The 22,660-nt window shown below is 37.4% G+C and overlaps 2 protein-coding genes and 1 long non-coding RNA gene across 9 annotated transcripts in view; 2 read left to right on the forward strand and 1 right to left on the reverse strand.

Annotated features, from left to right (window-relative positions):
- Window positions 1-22,660, forward strand: part of LOC125762213 (uncharacterized) — a 226,263-nt gene that overhangs the window by 92,658 nt on the left and 110,945 nt on the right. Inside the window, exons 2-3 of the long non-coding RNA XR_007418185.1 lie at window positions 2,469-2,773; window positions 3,297-3,382. This is a non-coding gene — a long non-coding RNA (uncharacterized LOC125762213). The remainder of the gene's footprint in view (window positions 1-2,468; window positions 2,774-3,296; window positions 3,383-22,660) is intronic.
- LOC125762164 (potassium voltage-gated channel protein Shaw-like) overlaps window positions 1-22,660 on the forward strand; it is a 75,581-nt gene that overhangs the window by 8,935 nt on the left and 43,986 nt on the right. For all 6 annotated transcript variants that reach the window (XR_007418171.1, XR_007418170.1, XM_049423995.1 and 3 more), the window contains exon 3: window positions 20,783-22,520. Coding sequence is in view for 4 of the 6 variants with exons in the window: in XM_049423995.1 (XP_049279952.1) it covers window positions 22,318-22,520 (203 nt within the window). In the remaining 2 variants the exon portion in view is untranslated. The remainder of the gene's footprint in view (window positions 1-20,782; window positions 22,521-22,660) is intronic.
- Window positions 15,772-17,509, reverse strand: LOC125762198 (uncharacterized). Of its 2 annotated transcripts, none has more exons than XM_049424047.1 (3): window positions 16,712-17,509; window positions 16,477-16,608; window positions 15,772-16,407 (listed from the first exon to the last, which is right to left on the reverse strand). In XM_049424047.1, the coding sequence occupies exons 1-3, from the start codon at window positions 16,726-16,728 to the stop codon at window positions 15,837-15,839; spliced, it is 720 nt and encodes a 239-aa protein (XP_049280004.1). In that variant the 5' UTR covers window positions 16,729-17,509; the 3' UTR covers window positions 15,772-15,836. The 2 variants fall into 2 exon arrangements, with proteins under 2 accessions (XP_049280004.1, XP_049280003.1); XM_049424046.1 differs by having other exon boundaries at window positions 16,477-16,629.

Genomic DNA, 22,660 nt, shown 5'->3' on the forward strand with positions numbered 1-22,660 from the left:
TGGAGGAAAAGCTGCGTTTATGTTCTTCAATTATTTTTAACATCCGACCCTGGGCACGTGTAACTCCCGATTGCAGCGAGTAGCGTTACATTGCCGGCTAAGGGATAAGGGCTTACAGTGAGCTTTGAAGGATAATAGAAATACCCATACACTCACACACACACACGCGTACAGATAGCTTGTGCTATTGTTTATCGATCAATATACGCTTTGCTAAGTGCAACACGATGCACCACGCACCACTTTTCTCTAACGAACGCACACCAGGAAGCTGCTCCACACATCTTGAACCTTTCGCCATGGCTAGCGTCACCCACCGGCTGGCCCTTTCGCCCCTGCCGATGCATTTACCTCATGGTGCGGTGATGTTTTAATCTATATGCAAATTACTAACATCTTGTCGCTGAGAACGCGGTAGCGAACGATGTCTATCTTAATGCGTCGTGCTGCACTGCGGTCGACCGGACACGGCCGGAAAAGCGTACCCGTGTTAATGTGGATTTGCGTGTGAGCTGCGGTGTTTCGATGTCGATAGAAACGTTTAAACACACTAGATAGACAAACCGACGGTATGGTCACGGGTATCGAATGAGTTCACATCGGCTGAATCACATGCACACATTCCGCCTTTACATCCGGTATCGAAATATTGGTTTTTGTTTTACATCCGAACAACGGGGTTCAATTTGATTCACACCATCGAATTTTGTTTCTATGAAGCAACAATAGTGGTTGTTTCAAAGGAAAGAACATATCGATATAGTGTTTTCATTTCCCGGTATTTTGAAATCACAATTTCATTGTGGAATGTTAGTAAAGTGACAAATTCGGGATAAATTGATTTTTAATGAATTTTAAATCCTAGTTTTGCTCGTTTATGTTTAATTGATACTCTTGTTAGAAACAAATATGATACCACAAACCGTACAAAGGCAGACAGTACAATAAAAAAAAGAAATCATATATCCAATCCTTTCAGTGATGTTAGGCCTGTCAACCTGTGTTTTACGGTGTCTTTTTTGTAAAATATCTAACCCACACGAGACTCTAGTAGAGAAACCACCGTACACCTCATAATGCTCAAAAAAATTCATTTTTGATATCAAGTAGTTCTATAAAACACGTAAACACTAGATCTTGCTTACTTATCAGGCGTTACAACATATTCGACGGCTTGGACTCTTACAGGAGTCCTCCAAACCGCTCACGATCGCGAAAGGACTTTACGGGCTAGGTCGTCAGATCCGATTGCTATGATCAATCCACCAGAGCCTAGTGAACCTAACCTACTGCACGGTAGTGAGCTCATCGTACAACTTATAGACGTCATATGTAGTGTTGGGTGAAGAGCAAAGGAGGTACCTCAATCGCTCCGCTCATCTTATTGTGCGCGCTCCCGCACAGCCCTCGGGAAAAAGAGGTAGCTCCGTACGGAGCGCTACACGCAGGAGCGATTGTGCGATGCCCTCCCATTTGAAAATTTTATAAGGTTTATAGCCTTTCCTTTTTTTATGGGAAATTCAGCAAAATTTTATGAATTGATTTATTTTAATACGAATTTGTTGCAATCAGTTTCTTTTCACTCAAATAATGCTTTAAACACAAGAAAGAATAAAAAATCGGAAAATTTTTTTTTAAAAAATTTCAACTCGAAAATTTTATAAGACCCCTTGCCATTTTTTTGAGAAATTTTGCAAAAAAAATTAAATTGATTTCTTTTAATGCCAATCGGTTGAAATTAGTTTCTTTTCACTTAGATATTGTTTAAAATGAAAAAAAGAATGAAAAATTTAAGAAAATTAAAAAAAATCTAAAAATTTGAAAATTTCATAAGGATCATTTTTGAACCAAGTTTTGCCTATAACTCGGTCGGTATCCAACGGATCGCCAATCTTTAACCTGTGGTCGATAGATGACATCAATGGCTACATTTTCTTCTTGGACGGCCATGCCCTCAGATGTCTGTGCCAGAAGTTAATCGAGGAACCAAGTTCCATACCCTGTTTGAGAAAATGTAAAATTTTCTTCATTTTTGCACCAAGTTTTGCCTATAACTCGGTCGGTATCCAACGGATCGCCAATCTTTAACCTGTGGTCGATAGATGGCATCAATGGCTACATTTTCTTCTTGGACAGCCATGCCCTCAGGTGTCCGTACCGGAAGTTATTCGAGGAACCAAGTTCCATACCCTGTTGAGAAAACGTAAAATTTTCCTAATTTTTCCACCAAGTTTTGTCTATAACTCGGTCGGCATCCAACGGATCGCCAATCTTTAACCTGTTCAATAGATGGCATCAATGGCTACATTTTCTTCTTGGACAGCCATGCCCTCAGGTGTCCGTACCGGAAGTTATTCGAGGAACCAAGTTCCATACCCTGTTTGAGAAAATGTAAAATTTTCCTCAATTTTGAGCAATTAGCAAAATTTATAAATGTGATATATTTTAATGCAAATTTGGTGCAATAGGTTTCTTTTCACTCAAATAATGCTTTAAACACAAAAAAGAATAAAAAATCGGAAAAAAATTTTTAAAAAAATTTCATCTCGAAAATTTCATAAGGGGTACCCCTTGCCATTTTTTTGAGAAATTTTGCAAAAAAAATTAAATTGATTTATTTTAATGCCAATCGGTTCAAATAAGTTTCTTTTCACTCAAATAATGTTTTAAATAAAAAAAAGAATAAAAAATTGAAGAAAATTAAAAAAATTCTAAAAATTTGAAAATTTTATAAGGCTAATTTTTGCACCAAGTTTTGGCTATAACTCGGTCGGTATCCAACGGATCGCCAATCTTTAACCTGTGGTCGATAGATGGCATCAATGGCTACATTTTCTTCTTGGACAGCCATGCCCTCAGGTGTCCGTACCGGAAGTTATTCGAGGAACCAAGTTCCATACCCTGTTTGAGAAAACGTAAAATTTTCCTCAATTTTGAGCAATTAGCAAAATTTATAAATGTGATATATTTTAATGCAAATTTGATGCAATAGGTTTCTTTTCACTCAAATAATGCTTTAAACACAAAAAAGAATAAAAAATCGAAAAAAAATTTTTAAAAAAATTTCATCTCGAAAATTTCATAAGGGGTACCCCTTGCCATTTTTTTGAGAAATTTTGCAAAAAAAATTAAATTGATTTATTTTAATGCCAATCGGTTGAAATAAGTTTCTTTTCACTCAAATAATGTTTTAAATAAAAAACGAATAAAAAATTGAAGAAAATTAAAAAAATTCTAAAAATTTGAAAATTTTATAAGGCCAATTTTTGCACCAAGTTTTGGCTATAACTCGGTAGGTATCCAACGGATCGCCAATCTTTAACCTGTGGTCGATAGATGGCATCAATGGCTACATTTTCTTCTTGGACGGCCATACTCTCAGGTGTGCGTGCCGGAAGTTATTCGAGGAACCAAGTTCCATACCCTGTTGAGAAAACGTAAAATTTTCCTCATTTTTCCACCAAGTTTTGTCTATAACTCGGTCGGTATCCAACGGATCGCCAATCTTTAACCTGTGGTCAATAGATGGCATCAATGGCTACATTTTCTGCTTGGACAGCCATGCCCTCAGGTGTCCGTACCGGAAGTTATTCGAGGAACCAAGTTCCATACCCTGTTTGAGAAAATGTAAAATTTTCCTCAATTTTGAGCAATTAGCAAAATTTATAAATGTGATATATTTTAATGCAAATTTGGTGCAATAGGTTTCTTTTCACTCAAATAATGCTTTAAACACAAAAAAGAATAAAAAATCGGAAAAAAAATTTTAAAAAAATTTCATCTCGAAAATTTCATAAGGGGTACCCCTTGCCATTTTTTTGAGAAATTTTGCAAAAAAAATTAAATTGATTTATTTTAATGCCAATCGGTTGAAATAAGTTTCTTTTCACTCAAATAATGTTTTAAATAAAAAAAAGAATAAAAAATTGAAGAAAATTAAAAAAATTCTAAAAATTTGAAAATTTTATAAGGCCAATTTTTGCACCAAGTTTTGGCTATAACTCGGTAGGTATCCAACGGATCGCCAATCTTTAACCTGTGGTCGATAGATGGCATCAATGGCTACATTTTCTTCTCAGACGGCCATGCCCTCAGATGTCTGTGCCAGAAGTTATTCGAGGAAACAAGTTCCTTACCCTGTTTGAGAAAATGTAAAATTTTCCTCAATTTTGAGCAATTAGCAAAATTTATAAATGTGATATATTTTAATGCAAATTTGATGCAATAGGTTTCTTTTCACCCACATAATGCTTTAAACACAAAAAAAAAATAAAAAATCGGAAAAAAAATTTTAAAAAAATTTCATCTCGAAAATTTCATAAGGGGTACCCCTTGCCATTTTTTTGAGAAATTTTGCAAAAAAAAATAAATTGATTTATTTTAATGCCAATCGGTTGAAATAAGTTTCTTTTCACTCAAATAATGTTTTAAATAAAAAAAGAATAAAAAATTGAAGAAAATTAAAAAAATTCTAAAAATTTGAAAATTTTATAAGGCCAATTTTTGCACCAAGTTTTGGCTATAACTCGGTAGGTATCCAACGGATCGCCAATCTTTAACCTGTGGTCGATAGATGGCATCAATGGCTACATTTTCTTCTTGGACGGCCATACTCTCAGGTGTCCGTGCCGGAAGTTATTCGAGGAACCAAGTTCCATACCCTGTTGAGAAAACGTAAAATTTTCCTAATTTTTCCACCAAGTTTTGCCTATAACTCGGTCGGTATCCAACGGATCGCCAATCTTTAACCTGTGATCAATAGATGGCATCAATGGCTACATTTTCTTCTTGGACAGCCATGCCCTCAGGTGTCCGTACCGGAAGTTATTCGAGGAACCAAGTTCCATACCCTGTTTGAGAAAATGTAAAATTTTCCTCAATTTTGAGCAATTAGCAAAATTTATAAATGTGATATATTTTAATGCAAATTTGATGCAATAGGTTTCTTTTCACTCAAATAATGCTTTAAACACAAAAAAGAATAAAAAATCGGAAAAAAATTTTTAAAAAAATTTCATCTCGAAAATTTCATAAGGGGTACCCCTTGCCATTTTTTTGAGAAATTTTGCAAAAAAAATTAAATTGATTTATTTTAATGCCAATCGGTTCAAATAAGTTTCTTTTCACTCAAATAATGTTTTAAATAAAAAAAAGAATAAAAAATTGAAGAAAATTAAAAAAAATCTAAAAATTTGAAAATTTTATAAGGCTAATTTTTGCACCAAGTTTTGGCTATAACTCGGTAGGTATCCAACGGATCGCCAATCTTTAACCTGTGGTCGATAGATGGCATCAATGGCTACATTTTCTTCTTGGACGGCCATACTCTCAGGTGTCCGTGCCGGAAGTTATTCGAGGAACCAAGTTCCATACCCTGTTGAGAAAACGAAAAATTTTCCTAATTTTTCCACCAAGTTTTGTCTATAACTCGGTCGGTATCCAACGGATCGCCAATCTTTAACCTGTGATCAATAGATGGCATCAATGGCTACATTTTCTTCTTGGACAGCCATGCCCTCAGGTGTCCGTACCGGAAGTTATTCGAGGAACCAAGTTCCATACCCTGTTTGAGAAAATGTAAAATTTTCCTCAATTTTGAGCAATTAGCAAAATTTATAAATGTGATATATTTTAATGCAAATTTGATGCAATAGGTTTCTTTTCACTCAAATAATGCTTTAAACACAAAAAAGAATAAAAAATCGGAAAAAAATTTTAAAAACATTTCATTTCGAAAATTTCATAAGGGGTACCCCTTGCCATTTTTTTGAGAAATTTTGCAAAAAAAATTAAATTGATTTATTTTAATGCCAATCGGTTGAAATAAGTTTCTTTTCACTCAAATAATGTTTTAAATAAAAAAAAGAATAAAAAATTGAAGAAAATTAAAAAAATTCTAAAAATTTGAAAATTTTATAAGGCCAATTTTTGCACCAAGTTTTGGCTATAACTCGGTAGGTATCCAACGGATCGCCAATCTTTAACCTGTGGTCGATAGATGGCATCAATGGCTACATTTTCTTCTCAGACGGCCATGCCCTCAGATGTCTGTGCCAGAAGTTATTCGAGGAAACAAGTTCCTTACCCTGTTTGAGAAAATGTAAAATTTTCCTCAATTTTGAGCAATTAGCAAAATTTATAAATGTGATATATTTTAATGCAAATTTGATGCAATAGGTTTCTTTTCACTCAAATAATGCTTTAAACACAAAAAAGAATAAAAAATCGGAAAAAAAATTTTAAAAAAATTTCATCTCGAAAATTTCATAAGGGGTACCCCTTGCCATTTTTTTGAGAAATTTTGCAAAAAAAATTAAATTGATTTATTTTAATGCCAATCGGTTGAAATAAGTTTCTTTTCACTCAAATAATGTTTTAAATAAAAAAAAGAATAAAAAATTGAAGAAAATTAAAAAAAATCTAAAAATTTGAAAATTTTATAAGGCTAATTTTTGCACCAAGTTTTGGCTATAACTCGGTAGGTATCCAACGGATCGCCAATCTTTAACCTGTGGTCGATAGATGGCATCAATGGCTACATTTTCTTCTTGGACGGCCATACTCTCAGGTGTCCGTGCCGGAAGTTATTCGAGGAACCAAGTTCCATACCCTGTTGAGAAAACGTAAAATTTTCCTCATTTTTCCACCAAGTTTTGTCTATAACTCGGTCGGTATCCAACGGATCGCCAATCTTTAACCTGTGGTCAATAGATGGCATCAATGGCTACATTTTCTTCTTGGACAGCCATGCCCTCAGGTGTACGTACCGGAAGTTATTCGAGGAACCAAGTTCCATACCCTGTTTGAGAAAATGTAAAATTTTCCTCAATTTTGAGCAATTAGCAAAATTTATAAATGTGATTTATTTTAATGCAAATTTGATGCAATAGGTTTCTTTTCACTCAAATAATGCTTTAAACACAAAAAAGAATAAAAAATCGGAAAAAAATTTTTAAAAAAATTTCATCTCGAAAATTTCATAAGGGGTACCCCTTGCCATTTTTTTGAGAAATTTTGCAAAAAAAATTAAATTGATTTATTTTAATGCCAATCGGTTGAAATAAGTTTCTTTTCACTCAAATAATGTTTTAAATAAAAAAAAGAATAAAAAATTGAAGAAAATTAAAAAAATCTAAAAATTTGAAAATTTTATAAGGCTAATTTTTGCACCAAGTTTTGGCTATAACTCGGTAGGTATCCAACGGATCGCCAATCTTTAACCTGTGGTCGATAGATGGCATCAATGGCTACATTTTCTTCTTGGACGGCCATACTCTCAGGTGTCCGTGCCGGAAGTTATTCGAGGAACCAAGTTCCATACCCTGTTGAGAAAACGTAAAATTTTCCTAATTTTTCCAAAAAAGTTTTGCCTATAACTCGGTCGGTATCCAACGGATCGCCAATCTTTAACCTGTGATCAATAGATGGCATCAATGGCTACATTTTCTTCTTGGACAGCCATGCCCTCAGGTGTCCGTACCGGAAGTTATTCGAGGAACCAAGTTCCATACCCTGTTTGAGAAAATGTAAAATTTTCCTCAATTTTGAGCAACTAGCAAAATTTATAAATGTGATATATTTTAATGCAAATTTGATGCAATAGGTTTCTTTTCACTCAAATAATGCTATAAACACAAAAAAGAATAAAAAATCGGAAAAAAATTTTAAAAACATTTCATCTCGAAAATTTCATAAGGGGTACCCCTTGCCATTTTTTTGAGAAATTTTGCAAAAAAAATTAAATTGATTTATTTTAATGCCAATCGGTTGAAATAAGTTTCTTTTCACTCAAATAATGTTTAAAATAATAAAAAGAATAAAAAATTGAAGAAATTTAAAAAAAATCTAAAAATTTGAAAATTTTATAAGGCCAATTTTTGCACCAAGTTTTGGCTATAACTCGGTAGGTATCCAACGGATCGCCAATCTTTAACCTGTGGTCGATAGATGGCATCAATGGCTACATTTTCTTCTCAGACGGCCATGCCCTCAGATGTCTGTGCCAGAAGTTATTCGAGGAAACAAGTTCCTTACCCTGTTTGAGAAAATGTAAAATTTTCCTCAATTTTGAGCAATTAGCAAAATTTATAAATGTGATATATTTTAATGCAAATTTGATGCAATAGGTTTCTTTTCACTCAAATAATGCTTTAAACACAAAAAAGAATAAAAAATCGGAAAAAATTTTTAAAAACATTTCATCTCGAAAATTTCATAAGGGGTACCCCTTGCCATTTTTTTGAGAAATTTTGCAAAAAAAATTAAATTGATTTATTTTAATGCCAATCGGTTGAAATAAGTTTCTTTTCACTCAAATAATGTTTTAAATAAAAAAAAGAATAAAAAATTGAAGAAAATTAAAAAAATTCTAAAAATTTGAAAATTTTATAAGGCTAATTTTTGCACCAAGTTTTGGCTATAACTCGGTAGGTATCCAACGGATCGCCAATCTTTAACCTGTGGTCGATAGATGGCATCAATGGCTACATTTTCTTCTTGGACGGCCATACTCTCAGGTGTCCGTGCCGGAAGTTATTCGAGGAACCAAGTTCCATACCCTGTTGAGAAAACGTAAAATTTTCCTAATTTTTCCACCAAGTTTTGTCTATAACTTGGTCGGTATCCAACGGATCGCCAATCTTTAACCTGTGGTCAATAGATGGCATCAATGGCTACATTTTCTTCTTGGACAGCCATGCCCTCAGGTGTCCGTACCGGAAGTTATTCGAGGAACCAAGTTCCATACCCTGTTTGAGAAAATGTAAAATTTTCCTCAATTTTGAGCAATTAGCAAAATTTATAAATGTGATTTATTTTAATGCAAATTTGATGCAATAGGTTTCTTTTCACTCAAATAATGCTTTAAACACAAAAAAGAATAAAAAATCGGAAAAAAATTTTTAAAAAAAATTCATCTCGAAAATTTCATAAGGGGTACCCCTTGCCATTTTTTTGAGAAATTTTGCAAAAAAAATTAAATTGATTTATTTTAATGCCAATCGGTTGAAATAAGTTTCTTTTCACTCAAATAATGTTTTAAATAAAAAAAAGAATAAAAAATTGAAGAAAATTAAAAAAATCTAAAAATTTGAAAATTTTATAAGGCTAATTTTTGCACCAAGTTTTGGCTATAACTCGGTAGGTATCCAACGGATCGCCAATCTTTAACCTGTGGTCGATAGATGGCATCAATGGCTACATTTTCTTCTTGGACGGCCATACTCTCAGGTGTCCGTGCCGGAAGTTATTCGAGGAACCAAGTTCCATACCCTGTTGAGAAAACGTAAAATTTTCCTCATTTTTCCACCAAGTTTTGCCTATAACTCGGTCGGTATCCAACAGATCGCCAATCTTTAACCTGTGATCAATAGATGGCATCAATGGCTACATTTTCTTCTTGGACAGCCATGCCCTCAGGTGTCCGTACCGGAAGTTATTCGAGGAACCAAGTTCCATACCCTGTTTGAGAAAATGTAAAATTTTCCTCAATTTTGAGCAATTAGCAAAATTTATAAATGTGATATATTTTAATGCAAATTTGATGCAATAGGTTTCTCTTCACTCAAATAATGCTATAAACACAAAAAAGAATAAAAAATCGGAAAAAAATTTTAAAAACATTTCATCTCGAAAATTTCATAAGGGGTACCCCTTGCCATTTTTTTGAGAAATTTTGCAAAAAAAATTAAATTGATTTATTTTAATGCCAATCGGTTGAAATAAGTTTCTTTTCACTCAAATAATGTTTAAAATAATAAAAAGAATAAAAAATTGAAGAAATTTAAAAAAAATCTAAAAATTTGAAAATTTTATAAGGCCAATTTTTGCACCAAGTTTTGGCTATAACTCGGTAGGTATCCAACGGATCGCCAATCTTTAACCTGTGGTCGATAGATGGCATCAATGGCTACATTTTCTTCTCAGACGGCCATGCCCTCAGATGTCTGTGCCAGAAGTTATTCGAGGAAACAAGTTCCTTACCCTGTTTGAGAAAATGTAAAATTTTCCTCAATTTTGAGCAATTAGCAAAATTTATAAATGTGATATATTTTAATGCAAATTTGATGCAATAGGTTTCTTTTCACTCAAATAATGCTTTAAACACAAAAAAGAATAAAAAATCGGAAAAAAATTTTAAAAACATTTCATCTCGAAAATTTCATAAGGGGTACCCCTTGCCATTTTTTTGAGAAATTTTGCAAAAAAAATTAAATTGATTTATTTTAATGCCAATCGGTTGAAATAAGTTTCTTTTCACTCAAATAATGTTTTAAATAAAAAAAAGAATAAAAAATTGAAGAAAATTAAAAAAAATCTAAAAATTTGAAAATTTTATAAGGCTAATTTTTGCACCAAGTTTTGGCTATAACTCGGTAGGTATCCAACGGATCGCCAATCTTTAACCTGTGGTCGATAGATGGCATCAATGGCTACATTTTCTTCTTGGACGGCCATACTCTCAGGTGTCCGTGCCGGAAGTTATTCGAGGAACCAAGTTCCATACCCTGTTGAGAAAACGTAAAATTTTCCTCATTTTTCCACCAAGTTTTGTCTATAACTCGGTCGGTATCCAACGGATCGCCAATCTTTAACCTGTGGTCAATAGATGGCATCAATGGCTACATTTTCTTCTTGGACAGCCATGCCCTCAGGTGTCCGTACCGGAAGTTATTCGAGGAACCAAGTTCCATACCCTGTTTGAGAAAATGTAAAATTTTCCTCAATTTTGAGCAATTAGCAAAATTTATAAATGTGATATATTTTAATGCAAATTTGATGCAATAGGTTTCTTTTCACTCAAATAATGCTTTAAACACAGAAAAGAATAAAAAATCGGAAAAAAAATTTTTAAAAAATTTCATCTCGAAAATTTCATAAGGGGTACCCCTTGCCATTTTTTGAGAAATTTTGCAAAAAACCACAAGTCATATGGAACCAACACTAGTCATATGTCATATGTAGATACGAGGCCAAAATCCTTCTGATGTTCTTCATCTCGAACGCGGCCATGACAGTTTCGTTAGATGAAGTCCGGTTGACAGCCAGTACCCCAGCATCGTATCTCAACATCAATGTTGTTGCCGGGGCTGGCCTTTTACTTAAGATAGACGAAATTTCGGAGGACTTCAATATAGTCACCTATCCATACATCACTCCAGTGTATGTCAGGATTGGTTAACAAGGCCACCATCAATTTGATTTGTCCATCTTTAATCTTCGAACTGAGTGTAGAGTGTTTGATGTCAAAAGACATAAATTTATCTATTTTTCAGCTAAAAATTATATGAATAGTTAAAACAAACCATTCTTTAAAGCCATTTAGTCTTAGTGGTAACATGCAGTTATCATCCAGTATGGATAAGAACTATAATATTCAGGCTAACTGTATGGCAGTCTTTAAGCAATTGAAATTGTTTTTGCTCAATAAAAATAACACCCGTCTGATAACAAATTAATGTATCCTAAATTATACTCCCATTATAATGGAACAAAAAAAAGACACAGCACTACGAACAGATTCAATTTAATAATACTCAAAAGGCACATAAACGGATGCAAGTATTGCAATCACGTTCGACCAACAGCAAACAACACTGTTGTGTGATCGTCTGCTTCCAAAAAGCATCCTATAGTTCTTTTTTCCGCTCCATAACAAAACCCCTTAATCCGACACACAGTCGCAACCAGCTCGCAACCTCTGTGGGACTAAATTAAATTAATTTCTTTCAATTGAATTATATTTAATTGCTACCAATTGTCACTTGTTTTGTACCCCCTGCACACTGTCACCGGTTTATGGTCGTTTTCAATTTTACCAAGTTCATCCCCCGTCCTTCCCTTTAAGCGGCCTTTTCACTCCTCTGCATCCTAAAAATGTATCACCGGACAGAATCCAAACCGGAAAATGGAAGCTTCCGAAATAAACCGGAAACTGTTGAGGGTAACAACAAAAACCCACAACAAAAGTATAATAACAAAACCAAACAAAATGAAACGCCGTACAGTGGCTGATACGTGGCCCTCGATGTCTCGGTTGCACGGATGACCGGAGTCTAATGTGTTGTATACGGTCGGTCAAAAGGCAGCCGGGGAACAGCATCACCCACGACTACTACCTGTGGCCCCGATTATGTTGTGGTCCGGTGAACTAATTTGCCATTGTTTGCAGATCGTTCCGTTTCCGGAGCCACGGTCGATGTGGCTTCCGGTGTTGTCTGTTTTATAGGAGGAAAAATCAACCTCGAACTGCAACGAATATGCGCGGTGTGTCGATATGCCATGACTCTTTAATTAATGGCCCAAAGCGTGGGCGCGTAGCAACAAGTTTTGGAGGTAGAGAAACTAATTATTTGTGAAAAATTACGAAACATAATGGAAACCATGTTGAACAAATAAAAGCGCCCAACATTATTTATTTTCTTTCAATGTGATTCCGCTTTCCTGACTGCCAATGGCAATGAAATTGCCACCAGCACAATTACACTGATACAAAGCTGGTTGAAATAAATCGTCCTCGAACGTTCCGCTTATTAAGCCTTCAAGAAAAATTCAAAGATGGTTTTCCAGTTCGCTGGAATCTTTGGCTCAGTTCTTCCGACGATAAATTTTTAAAGTTAGATGTACTTTAAAAATACATATATTTATTGTGAGTATCTAAACTATTTTTAAAACAGAAGAATGGCTTTTAATTCGAAATGAAATCTCCCAAATAAAAATTTTTAAATTTAATAATAACAAAAAAATAAAAAAAAACTAAAAATTTGAAAATTTTCTAAGGCTATAGCCTTAGCTTTTTTTGAGTAATTTTGCAAAATTTAATAAATAGATTAATTTTCATGTAAATTTGTTGAAAAAAGTTTCTTTTCCCTCAAATAGTGCTTTAAATAAACAAAAAATAATAAAATAATTTAAAAAATTCTAAAAATTTGAAAATTTCCTAAGGCTATAGCCTTAGCTTTTTTGGGGTAATTTAGCAAAATGTATAAATCGATTTATTTTCATGCGAATTTGTTAAAATAAAGTTCTTTTCGCTCAAATAAAACTTTAAATAAAAAAAGAAAAAATAATAATAATAAAACTTAAAAAAATCGAAAAATTTGAAAATTTCGTAAGCCGGTTAGCTTCAGTTTTTTTTTTGAGTAATTTTGCAAAATTTTAGATCGATGTATTTGAATACGAATTTGTCGCAAAAGTTTCTTTTCACTCAAATTATTTGAAAACATCGTCACTGGGCCTTGTATGTGAAAACATGCCTATCTCACTGACTTCATCACATTAATAAATTTATTACTTATTATGGATCTCTGAGATACAGGATGAGATCACTTTGTCTTCGATCTTCACTTTCGGTGGATCAAAAATAAATTTCTTTTCGATGCTCTAGCCTTTCTGCAACAAAGAGAGGATATTATGAAATGCATATCGGCATTCCCAAACTTATCAACTCCCAATCTAATGGACCACAATATCTTACAAGCCAAAAATGACCCTATAAGTCGTTAAGTCTGACGAAAAATTCTTCCACCACTAGGTATCTTATCTCTATGACAATATTGTGAAAAAATGCAAAATTTAATCGATTCCCAATTCATTGCTGCTTCTGGCAATGTTTCGCCCTCTAACACTCACTCACGCTTTCCTTCGTGCGATTATCTAACCCCAAAGTGGTTCGCCTCTCTTTGCACGATGCTAATTTATCCCACCATTTAATCAGCACATTACCATCATCACCATCATCCTCCATCTTCTTCCGCGTGGGGGGCAAATCTGAAGCGGTATTGGTTTCGGTTCACCCCATCGCTCCTGCGAAACGTCTTAACGTTCCGTGTTCAAAACAAAACAAACCACCGCACCGCACCGGAACCACCGATCGAATTTTTCGCCCACCAATTGTAACCGGCTCCGGGTGGCATTAATAGAGAACACCATAAAAATAGCACAAATCGGCTCTTTCGTGCGGAAATCTCACAAACGCCCACCGACACCCGATGCCGGTTCACCGTATCGATTGCCTGTCCGATACATCGTTGTACCCATCCGGGTGGGTTTTGTACGGCATCTTGACGACGTATCTGGTGCAGATGTAACATCAACATTCGCAAACGGTTTTTGCTAGTTACGCGTTGAAAGAAGATCGTGTGGAAGATGTTGTGTCTGTGACTAAGCGCACATTCGTACGATTCGCCAATGAAAACTTACTCCCCGTGTTGATGAGTTGTAACAAAGAAATATTTTACAGAGTTGCAAATTGCGAAGGACATCATTCTGAGTCATCGTACAGGATGATTGGGAAGCTTTAAATTCCAATGAAATTCCTGTCAGACATCTGAAGACGATGTTTTCAACGAAAAAAGCTCTTCACAATAACCACAACTTACCCGATTGTATTCTATTGATTTTGCTTGTAAAAAGCATCCTCCCCAAAAAAAAGGAACGACGTCCAGACACCACTAACAGCTTTACAATGTTCAAAACACTGTGGCTTTGGCCATTTTGTTACACATGCAAAAAAAATGGCAGACCCAGAATGGGCCGGAAGTGTGCCGTCGCAAAGTGACAATAAGACGATATCAATTATTCAGATTCAATTTACATTTCGCCCAGTTCCTGGGGTTTCCATTCGCTGCACCCGGTACGTCACTGGAACAATGCTCGCCACAATGAAATCACTCCTAAATCTTGTGCCTTCACTAGTGGCCGTGTAGCTTTAAGCTTCGTAGCTCGCGTTCCTTCGTAGGCGGGTAGTACGCGACACAGCAAACGGACAATCGGATTAGTGGAAAGCGGTGCAAAAGCGGATACCAACCCACGAAGTTGCCCGTCCAGCCTGGTGTGCTCATGTTTCGTGTCATTCGTTGCGTTCTCGACCGCAAATCGGTCACGTCACACAAAAGCTCGTAGTATGCCCACCGGAACCGGACCGGACACCGGATATCGATTGCAAATCGTGCTGTCTGTTGATGTTCGCACTGGAACACTCGCGCACAGGGAGACGTACTGTTTGCCTTTTTCATGCTTACCGCAACCATCGATCGATTGATTGCGGTATCACACACCACTGCCCTGGGTGTGTACGAGTCTCCCAAGGGAACCCAAGGCAGAAAAATTGCCCCGACTGTACCTTACTATCTCTGAGGCGTGTCATCAGATATAGAGCTGCCTGTCGAGATGCCTCAGAGGATTACAATTATGCCTAGCACGGAAACACGATTGGGTTACCGTGGTTGACGATTTTCTTTAGTATTCTGATTATTCAACCACAAAAAGAAACGTGTGCCTAACTCAAATACACTTCAAGATATATTTATCGGAAATATATGGAGAAAGAGCTGAAAAAGCAACAAACATAATCCTTACAAAGAAAACCACAAACTTTCATCGAACGAAGCAACCACAGTTATTGCTCTATAATCAGAAATAATCACCAGAAAGCATATTGATTTAGCAGTACACACATTAAACCTTTGCTCATTTTCATGTGGTTCGCTTGTTACGTTGATAGACTCCACAGTAAATAGTTCGTCGATCGATATTGTTTGGAAGCAGAAATGGACAAAACTACATTTAAATGCTCGAGATTTACTGCAGAAGGTCGTTAGAAATGGCCTCGTTTACGGTTGAACTAATGGTTTGTCAATGTTGTAAATATTTGCTCACATTATGTTTAATGTACATAAGGTTAATATTTTTCTTTCCAATATGTGCCCAACGTATTCTTTTATGATGTTAAAAATTTCATGTAGACAAAAAAATGCAAACCACCCAAACAACTTTGCTTCACAGCAGTAATGAATATTTTATAAACTAACAGTAACAGTTTGAGGGAAATTTATACCTCACTCGGGCAACAGTACGGTACCGATCCAACCAAAAAAGGTTTCCAGCGTTATAATCAGGATGTCGAGCAAGCTAAGCGCGTATGTTGTTTCGGTCACTCTAAACCCTCCCGGGTTCAGCTCCATTAGGCTACGATCCAACTGTTCGGCTTCGTGTTCCTCCTCATCATAGAGCGTGCTATCGTCCGCAGAATGCAATTCTTCGTTACCACCTTTGTTGTACTTACAACCAAAAAACCAAAACACCCCATTCAGGGCAGTGTTGAACGTTGCAAACGCAACAAAAATCGCCAAAAGTATCTGGGCCATCCGTCCTACCAACGTCCATAGCCACCACCAATAATCTTTCCAACGAAAGCCACCCTGCATGCTTTCGTTGCAAATGTTCACAAAGGCACAGTTCGGATGGGATGCTTGGCTCCCGAGCAACTCCGGGTCACACGTGCACGTGTTCAACTTCTCCGGTGCTTCGTGATGAATAATGTCGCACACCTTCGCCGATGGACTCGAGCATGTGAGATGCGGTTTAGCATCACCGATCACTAGCTTTCTTCGGGAGATGAATGTTCTTCTGTGGAGTATAGTAAATGCTTTTTACAACTTAATCTACCTGCATTAAAAATACTTTTCTTTGCCATACCTATCACATATTGTTAGCGGTGAGGTAGACGACTTGGACATGGGAATCCACATGTTTGCCGGGGTGCTTGATACCGCCGGTGTACCGGGTCGATTCTTTCGGGGTTCGGTGATCGTGTATTCGCTTTTTACCCTGTTAATGGAACGAGTTGATCTGTGAAATTGGAATTTTATTGTACGGTGAAATATTCGACCCCAATTTACACACGGAACACCGCGCCACACCAATTACTTACTTGCCAATGGTTGCCATTTTTCCACCAGTGTGCTGTTGCAAGTAACGACTCTGTTTGATGCAATTTCATGTTTGCCAAACGTCAATGGATGCTTTGTTCAATCGATTTCATCATCCTTCGTTTTCGGTCGTTGTGTTGCAATGGAACTGAACCGACTGCTGTGATCGAAATTGCTTGTAGTTGTTTTTTCTATATAAAACGTCACCTGCAATGGCCAATCAATTGCATTGCGATTTGTTATTGTAGTCCCATTCTTGTGGAACAATAGGAAAATAACAATCTTTTTTTATATTACGTTAAAAAAATCAACCATTTTTCAAATGCTTGTCATACAAAGTTCTAAATCGTAATATCTTAAAGTTTATACGGAATTTTTTTTTCTGCGTATTGGAGGTTGCTATGAGGATATATAATTCCATATCTCTGCACCAAAATTACCTCTTCTGTTTTCTAATGAATTGTGGTTTTCTTTAAGTTCCACGAGTAGTTCCGAAGAATACTTCATATGTCGAAAGACCACCCCTAGTTAGATCACGTGGAGTGTACGACGTGGAGCCGAACGAATGACTTGAAGTTTTGGATGGGATTTTGCTGTTTGTCGATTAGTCTCTTCTATTTTAGAAGATTTTTTTCAGAGCTCACTGTCGACCGTGAGATTCCTTTCGAACATTTCCTAGCACAACCAGTCTTACTTACGAAGAGGTATATCAGACAAAAATATTTTTCTTCGAACGAAGATAAGCATTCCAGCTTAACTGTCGGCTATAATCCGTATGCTGGAACAACATACTTCATATTTCTATTTCAGAAGACACGATTTTTGTTTTTTTCTCCATTTCGAGTGAAAAATGTAAAACATTAAACTTTGGAAAAAGGTTAACACATTGAAATCGATATCACAAACATACATAGAAATGTGTATTTCAAAGCAATTGATGCTCGTTCCCGATAACTTCGCTCTGCAAAACGACATCAAAAATAGACCGAGCAAGGTTATCGACGCAGACTCTACGACCTTCGACGATTCGATGGCCTTATTTCTGTTCGCAACATGCACCTCAGCTGTCCTTTTGGTGACATTTGAAAATTAATACTAACCCTTAGCTTTAATACCCAACAAACCCTTAATGAGCTTTCGGTGTTCGGTTCGGTGAACCGAGCAGGAGTGTCGTAAATTATGACAAAACTTATGACACTGCACTTTGCTGTTACGGTTCGATCCGTATCGAATAAATCCTATTTTTCATCATTTCATACCTCATCAATCCTTTTTTTGTTCATGCTCAGACAGTTTTATAAATCACTCCCCAAAAACGTTGTGTGTTCCTAACCTATATCCTCCCGTGGAGTTGACCCTTGAAAGACTCAGACCACCTCAGTAGTTCACATCATCAGTCATTTCGAAGTTTGCTGGCGTTCTTCTTTTTAACAGCGTGACAAACGTCCCATTGAGACGAGGTGGATTTCCTTCTGCTTCTCAGGCTCCTCGGGACTGTCCAATCATTTTCTAAACACGAGTAATGTTGATTGGATTTTTGACATCGCCTTTTGCACTGTTTGTCGAAACTAGAAAGAACCGCTGGCTGAACCGGGAGAGAGTGGAGGAGGATGTGTCTACTTGACATAATATTTATCCAATGGAACTCACCACAAAGCTCAAGCTCAAGCAGACGATACTTGAAGACATACTACCATAGCATGGAGGACACCGTTTCGACGTGTCATCAGTTTCGGTTTTGAGAACAGCATTTTTCAAACAAACCAACAAAAAACGATGAAAATTCAACTTTTCTTTACGAACAAAAAATAGTCTGCAGTTGCTGGCAGCAAGAAATAGAGCTGTTTTTCCTATAAGCCTCCAGCAGTACGAAGCAGAAGAGGTGGGAGAAAAAACGGAACTAATTCATGTCTAAAGATATCGTACGTAAGAAAATGACAAACTTTATCGAGCCGGGCTTCACGAACTCCAAAAGCCATCGGAAACCCCGGAAAAAAAGCGATGAATGGAGTCGGATTACGTGGCTGAGGCAATTTTTTTTTATCTCTTCTCTTTTTTCCAGCATGACGCAAGCTGTTCCTCATGGCATCTGTTAGTATTTCATAAGCACCCGAGACGATCTAAAAATCGAAATCAGCCCTTCAAAAATTCGTTTCTATCGCATAAGGTCTGCAGGGTAATTGACAAAAAAAAATTCAAATACTAGAAAGTGATTAGAACAAATGAAACCTATAAAATCCAATTTGTACAGGATCTTTCTCCCTACGTGAAGATAACCGACCTTAATTGAACCTGCTCAAAAGAGACGAATTTTTTTTCGAAGGAAAAGTTAAGCTATTAAGTTTCTTTCTTTCTCCAGGAAGGTAAAATTTGAATGACTTCAGTGGAACGTGAACGCAGCCCCGTCAAATAATACGGGTCGTTCCGATACATTCAAACCTTCGCTTGTCTTCCAGCTGCTGTTGGTGGGAGAATTTTCCTGAACGAAAATTAATTACTATTTTCCTTATAATGTACTTCATTTATTTCTTCATTTCTTCAACACTTACAAAATAAATTTCCCTAGACTGTATCCACGCAACCGAAAAACGACAACATTTTCCGTAATTCGGTTGCTAAAATGCCTGGAAAAGATGTGATCCGGATTTGATAAAGCTTTTTCATTGAGAGTTCATCATCTGCAGTTCCCCCTTCTGGCATCTTCTATCTATTCTGGCGTTTAAAATATGAAAGAAGGCCTAAATGTGTAATTTATGCTAGGTAATTGTAGATGGCAAACTCTCAGAGGCCTTTTTTATTACCAAAAGTCTAAGCAACTAGGAAGAGTAGCGAGAGCGGATTATTCGAAACTCAAAGGTGAAAACTTTGAGGATCATCTTGGACAACTTACTTACCTGTCATAAATGTTTGGCTTACAAGCCTTTCTCTCCTATATATTCGAAGGTAGTTGAAATCATCAAAAAGGAGTTTAATGAGGGAAAAAATCAGAATTAACTAGAGTGTCTTATATCGTCTAGAAGTCTTTATCTGCAGTACCTTGTAGAAACTGATACTAGGCGTTTAAATGGCTGGTTGAAAAGAACTAATTTCAAACCTTTAACGTAGCACGGTGAACTGAAATTATAAGCTCAATGTTAATGCTAAGGTACACCACTTCAAACGTAGCGCAAACGTAATGAAGCCACAACTGCCTCTTTTCGTCTTCAACAACTTCCCTTCAACCTCCTCCATTCCTCCACTCACTTGTAATCGGTAGACTCGAATATGGTTTTTAACCGGTATTTAGTACACTGCCCTTTTCCCTTTAAATCTCTCTCACCCCAAAACAAACACAAAACGCACATACATTTCCCGGTACCTTGTTGCGCTTGTTTCGGCTAAATAAACAATCGGCCCCAATCCGACACACTGTGCTGTTTGAGCACGAGGACTTGTAGCAATAACAACATTGCTTTTGCGCGAAGAGTTTACGACTTTTCCATGGGACGCATGCATCCGACGGGGGTATGTGATACGCTATGATGAGCGGTATCCGGTGCACTGTCGGTGCTCCAGCAGCAACCACTAAACAAGCCTCGTCAACTCGGCAAAACGCTTCCACGCAATAAACTTCACGAAAGGGTGGAAGGCGAATTAGTTGGGCAATGTTTGATTTATAGCGTGCCAGAGCCGCTGCTGGTTTTAGTGATCTTCAAAAGTTTGCCCTTTTTATTACGGATAAACATTGGCGAATGGAGACGACGCTGGTACGCGATCGTTGATCTAACGGCGTACGTCATGTCGTGTGTGGCTTGAATGACCCAAATCATCCAATGCGACGCAAAGCAGAGCGGACAGTGGAAGAATTCTAAGCGCAGTGTTCATTTTTCAGTTCCTGCAAAGTTTGTTTTTGTACCTGCTTTGATGTTCATCTCTCAACGTTTCAGACGAACTTTACCGTTTTCCATTGAAAATTGGATTCATTTCTGGGAATTCTATTCTTTAGTTATTTTCCCAAAATTGATTTATTCGTAACTAAAATTTAATTCATGCGTCTTTTATATCTCTCTCCCTTTTTTCCCATTTCTCCACAGTGCACGAACCGTCCATCAACGTCAAGATGCATCACACACTGTGCAGATAAGACTCCATTTGCAAAGGCCACCAACTGGGATCAGCTTCATCTGCTCGACCACAGCATCTGCGTCGCCGGAACTTCTTTGGCTTCGTGTAATAAAGTCGGTTCAATTTGCTAAATGTGGTCCGTAACGTTCACTGGAAGGTAAATGGTGGAGCACTTTTGAGTGGTTTTTTGCTCGAATGCTCACCACGACCCGACGTGCTGAAGTCGGACGAGGTGCAAGCAGGACTTTATACGCCTTTGTGAATTGATCCGGAGATATAAAACCATCATCAAGCTGGACGGTCAGTCCACACACATCAACGTATAAACTCTTCCAGTACCGTAGCATAATTCAACGGCAAGCTGTGAAGAGATCCGTATTCCTCTTACGCAACCGGACGTGACCATAAAAATTGACTCCTTCGATTCATTTCCGTGCACGTCCAACGGCACGTCCTTTTTTGGACATCGCACCCATTGGCAGTGTTACAAAGCGAGCAACAACTTCGCCCGCTCGGCCAATTCCTTTTCTCAGTGTCATTTTTTGGGTTGGGAGTTGGAGTGACAAATCGATCAGAAGTTACTTCCGTTCAATCGATACGTGTGCGTGTGTGCGTCCGAGGCCGGGAGCTTTCCCGGCATACCCACGGGAAATGAGAAAACGCAAACGCATCAAACCGTAGCAGTAGGCGACGACGGTACGGCAGAGAAGCCTATAGACGAGAAGACCACTACACTGCTAGGTGACGTGCAAAAGTGTTGATCATGCCAACTGCCTGACGGTACGGGAAGCCGAGCTTGCAAGCGGGAGTGTGTGTGGGGAGTCTGTGAGTTCTGTTTTTTTTTTTCGTCTTCTCATTCTTCTTTTCATTGCCTACAAAACCCCGATTGGAGACATCAGAGAGACATAAGAATATTTTTAGTGCGCTGTGTGTAGTTTGTAGGTGGAACACTGTGCCGAGCCGAACCGCATGACGTTCGAATGGTGTGCCCCATTAAGTGTGCCCCATTTCACCATTCGAGAAGATTACTACGAAGGAAATTGCAAAACTAAGTGTCACACAAGGAAGAATCCCTTACCCGAAAAAAGCTCCGGGTACCCTGCTGCTTGGTGATAAATGAAAGCAAGCGATCCCTGACCCTTTTCCCGTACAGTGTGAAGTGAATCTTTTCGTGCGTAAAGTCGATGCTAATGGTGAAGAGTAAGGCATCGAACAAACCGCGTGCAATAGCGTGTCCCTTTTGAGCGGCTTAATTTGGGCAACAATTTATGAAAGTGATAAAAGCAGTGTTACGTTGAAGGTCACGCAAAAAAAAACCATTGCCAAGATCGAACATGAATACCACGCCAGTTGCAAAACGTACAAAGATACCAGAAAACCATTTTGCGGCACACGTAAGTCCTGCGTGAGGCAGGAAACAAACATCCCAAAAATAGGGCCCCACGGTACCGTGCTTAATTCATTTACCGCCGCTCAACACAATCGAACACCACACGGCTGCACCATGAATATTATGGACTCGGAGAACCGGGTCGTGCTGAACGTTGGCGGTATACGGCACGAAACGTACAAGGCAACGCTGAAGAAGATCCCGGCCACAAGGCTATCGCGTCTAACCGAGGCGCTAGCCAATTACGATCCGATCCTGAACGAGTACTTCTTCGATCGGCACCCGGGTGTGTTCGCACAGGTGCTCAATTACTATCGGTAAGTATGCATATGCACGCGTGTGGATATGGTTGAGGGGCCAGATAAAATATTCACCACCTGGAATGTTCTGTTTTTTGCACAAGGTTTTTTTTTCCTTTTCCTTTGGGGCATATTTATTGCCAGAGCGCGGTAAGAAG

The sequence above is a fragment of the Anopheles funestus genome, chromosome 2RL (assembly GCF_943734845.2).
Source record: "Anopheles funestus chromosome 2RL, idAnoFuneDA-416_04, whole genome shotgun sequence".
Taxonomy (NCBI): Eukaryota; Metazoa; Arthropoda; class Insecta; order Diptera; family Culicidae; genus Anopheles; species Anopheles funestus.

Excerpts from the sequence above, each read along its gene's own strand:
- LOC125762198 (XM_049424046.1), bottom strand. Across the intron at positions 16,408-16,476 it reads CCGCTAACAATATGTGATAG|AAGAACATTCATCTCCCGAA; the intron begins GTATGGCAAAGA and ends TATACTCCACAG.